General features: G+C 40.5%; 1 protein-coding gene across 1 annotated transcript; it reads left to right on the forward strand.

Annotated features, from left to right (window-relative positions):
* On the forward strand, positions 1,774-2,502 carry LOC107620668. The gene is made up of 2 exons (XM_016322798.1): positions 1,774-2,120; positions 2,169-2,502. The coding sequence occupies exons 1-2, from the start codon at positions 1,774-1,776 to the stop codon at positions 2,500-2,502; spliced, it is 681 nt and encodes a 226-aa protein (XP_016178284.1).

Here is a 4,030-nt window from a genome sequence, read left to right on the forward strand (position 1 = left end):
AAATGATATTCTGTAAGTCAGAGGACTCTTATAGAGGTATCGAGAACACACGACTAGCATATACTCCTGTAAGTCAAAGGACTCTTACAGTGGGAGTGTGTGTGTATGCTCCTGTAAGTCAAAGGACTCTTACAGTGAGAGCGTGTGTATGCTCCTGTAAGTCAAAGGACTCTTATAGAGAGTGTGTTGGGCAGATATAAGTTAACTAGCTCCGCCATGCAAGTCAAAGGACTCTTGCAGTGGGTTGCTAGTGCCGCCCTACAAGTCAAAGGACTCTTGCAGTGGTTTGCCTCACAAGTCAAAGGACTCTTGCGAGGGGCATTGCCAACAGGGAAGCCTTACCTGGTCAGAGGACTCCGGGTAACGTCGGGAGCGGGTATGTAACCGATAAATGAGCTCATTACCTGCGCTAGGGCTAGACATGCATCATATTTGGTTGCGCATTTCCTCTGTTATGATTGTTGTTTGAATGTATGCCTTCTTTGTTTTCATTCTATTCTCTGTGTCTGTGTTTTGTTTTCTTGTATTCTTTTGTTTGTGTTTTACTTTCTGTTTTCTTTATTTTTTCTATTTATCTGTTTCTTCTGTCTACTGCTTCTCGGTATTCTGCTATTTATCTGCTAAACAACACGGAATTAATGAACGTAACTAATAACCCTGGCCCTACTAAGAACTCCCCAGTTCTTACCCCTTCTCTCTCCCTTCCCCCTTCAGATGGAAGCATGAGTACCCTTCCGTAGTTCGCTGACGATCGTTCACAAAAAGGATTCCACTCTAAATAGTCTTTTGAGTCTAGAGTGAACTCCGTTACCTGTTTATATGTAGATACTATGAGGCCAGCCAACGTCTGCACCCCGCTTTTCTACAAACTTTAGCCTAAGTCCTCCGTACGATGTTGCTGTTATGTGGCCACTCGATGAAGTACTTGAGAGATGCTCTTTGATGACATATGATCGTGCAGAGGAGTAGCAGATGATGTTCTACCTTTTGGTGACGTTCCACCTGACTTGAGTTTTGAAGACTTAGATCGTACTTTCCCTCAGTTTAGTAGTTTAGAGGGACTAAGTGAGTAGAGAGTCTAGGCTAGCCTGGGCGCCAGCTTAGGGACTTCTTGAACAGGTCAGGGCCTGGGATGTTGTATGTATGTATATGTATATAGTTATTATCTAGCTATATCTAGGGGTGTTCTAACTAACAGTCTATATTCTAATAAAGGCTGGATCACCGAATGTTGCTAGCTACTTGTGATGTATTTATGTGTGGTTGATTATAATTGTTTTATCTGTTATTATTTGTGAATTGATTATAAATGATTCTGTTTATTAATTCGAACGTTTTCAAAAAAAAAGTACCTCGCTAACTAACTATGCTTTTAACAACGAATCAGGCTCATATAATAAATAATAGATAATAATTAGGATGACAAATTGGTAGCACTCAGTTTCTGGTATGTCCTAGGCGTACTGAAAATTGGGTCATTACAATTTGTTATCAGAGCAGTTCGTTCCCAGTAGAGCCTGGGGAGTAGACTGACTATGCTTCATTACATACTCTGTTGTGTGTCTCATGCTTATAGGATATCTTAATGATATGTATTGCATGATCATTTCTATGCTTTCATTTTGGGAAATGTTCACACTTAACTTGAAGTATTGAGACTGATCACCTTAATAATGATTATTTGGTGTGAACAGGGCTATATTGAGACCACAGAGATGGAGTGCGCGGAAAGAAACCCCTAGTGATAACCGAGAGAGAGATCAGGAAACGTTTATGGCTACGATGAACACTGTAGCTGATGCAGTGCGTGAGGCTGCAATGGCTGCTGCTAGGGCTGTTGAGCGTCTTGGAGTGAGAAATGGAAATGAAAACGAAAATGGAGAGGATAATGGGAACAATGAGGTTGATCCAGCGCATCCTGATAAACCCACGACCCTTGCTACTTTTCTGAAAGTGAATCCACCTAAGTTCAAAGGTACACTCGTTGCGACTGATGCCGACAACTGGTTCCGAGGTATTGAGCGATCACTGCGAGCACAACATGTTCTGGAAGGCCAACATGTAGAGTTTGCTACCTATATGCTCGAAGGAGAGGCTGAGTATTGGTGGCAGGGGATACAGTGACTGCTGCAATAAAATGAAGGTGACATTCCTTGGGATACCTTTAGGGATGAATTCTATAAGAAGTATTTTCCGAGAGCGGCACGTGACGCTAAGGAGATAGAGCTTATGCAACTAAAGCAAGAGGATATGACTATTGCTGAGTACGCCCGTAAGTTCGATGACTTGTGCCGTTTCTCCAAGATTTGTCAAGGGAACCCGGCCGACTTTGAGGAATGGAAGTGTCTGAAGTTTGAAGGAGGACTCCGAGAAGAACTGATGAATTCTGTTGTTCCGCTAGAGATACGAAATTTTGCTGAACTGGTGAATAAAAGTAAACTAGTGGAAGAATGTTCGAAGAAGGCGGCGATAGCTCGAGCAGATCGTAGGGAGTCCTCATGAAGAGACCTTATTCAGAATTTAGCCCCTCAAGGTCGCAACTTTAAAGCCAATGATCAATATCGGCGCCAAAATAGGAATCAACGGAATGGTGATTTTCTTGCTCGCAACAACAACAACAACCATAACTATAATCTGGGATAGGAACGAGGAGGTCAATCTCTGGGTATTTCGATATGCTCAAGGTGTGGGAAAGATCATGGTAATAGACCTTGTCAGTATGGAACAAACAATTGTTATACTTACGGAGAACCTGGACATATGGCCAGGACTTGCCCAAATAGGTTTGTTCAAGATCCAGCCAGAACCCAACTATTAGGATGAATATCTACCATGACTATTGATGATGCTCTGTACTCAGACTCCGTGATCCAAGGTTAGTGTTATGTCAAGACTTGCTCTTTAAATGTACTATATAATAAGGGTATAATATATTCCTTCCCTTCATTAACTATTGCGCATAATTTTGGAATTCGAAGATAAGGTAAGGGACGATTATCCGAGCCTGTTTACAGGTAAAGGAAATTTTGCCTCAAAATTTCCTTTTAGGAGGGTAGAATGTAACAACCCTAATTTTCGAGTACGCGAGATCATTTCTGAATACACGGATTTCTCCGAAAGATCAGTAAAGGGAATACCTCTTCTGTTTCATCAAGCATCTCAATCCTCATTGTCATTATATTATCTTTAACTCAGGACCTTAGTTGAGACAAGCTCGATAACGCGGTCACGAAGAACCTAGTTTTTGAACCGTATCGGTTAGGGGTTTTGATTCGGTTTTTCGTAAATAGTCTCAGTTTGACAAACCGGACTCGATTTATGAGAGGAGAGAGATAATAGTATAATAATATCATTATATTAGTATTAGAAAATGCTTGAATGATATTATAAGGTTACCTGGTCTGTTTTAGTTAAAAACAGAAAATCGGTTTAACCGGGTTTACGGTTTACTGGTACAGCTTAGCACCAGCACTCTCTGATGACTTTAGCAATGCTAAGGCCTCATTATACATGTTTTATTCTCATAATAAATATTTTACTAGTGTCATTTATGCTAGTAGCTCAGAAAATAATTTTTAGAGATGTTTTTACAAGTGTTCCGATACACCTAGTTTTAGTAGTTATACACCTGAGATATTTTAATATTATTTTAACCCACCTCCAAGCCAACCAATCACAACTCATCCTACACCCCCAAAACCCCCAAGGCTACCTCATTTGCTCATTGTGGCCGAAAATCATCAAGAGAAAAAGGAGAGAAAGTTCTTGGTTCATAAATCTTCAAAGCTTGATTTCTTCTGAACCAAAACTCAAATCAAAACTACGATTTCACCAAAATGATCCTCTCTTCTTCTCTACATAACCATGTGACTTATCAAGGCTGGAAATAAGATGAGATGGCTGTCTCCCTCCATCTTCAATTCGGTTTTCAAGGAAAACCATGCAAAACATGTGTTTTCTTGATGTTCTTCCTTAGGAATCATGCTTAACTTGACTTGAGGGCCAAGAAACGTTAATTTTCAGCAAGTAT

The sequence above is a fragment of the Arachis ipaensis genome, chromosome B10 (genome assembly GCF_000816755.2).
Source record: "Arachis ipaensis cultivar K30076 chromosome B10, Araip1.1, whole genome shotgun sequence".
NCBI classification, from domain to species: Eukaryota; Viridiplantae; Streptophyta; class Magnoliopsida; order Fabales; family Fabaceae; genus Arachis; species Arachis ipaensis.

Coding starts and splice junctions, on each gene's coding strand:
- LOC107620668 (XM_016322798.1), top strand. CDS start 1,774: ATGGCTACGATGAACACTGTAGCTGATGCAGTGCGTGAGGCTGCAATG. Junction 2,121..2,168: donor TATTGGTGGCAGGGGATACA/GTGACTGCTGCA, acceptor GGATACCTTTAG/GGATGAATTCTATAAGAAGT.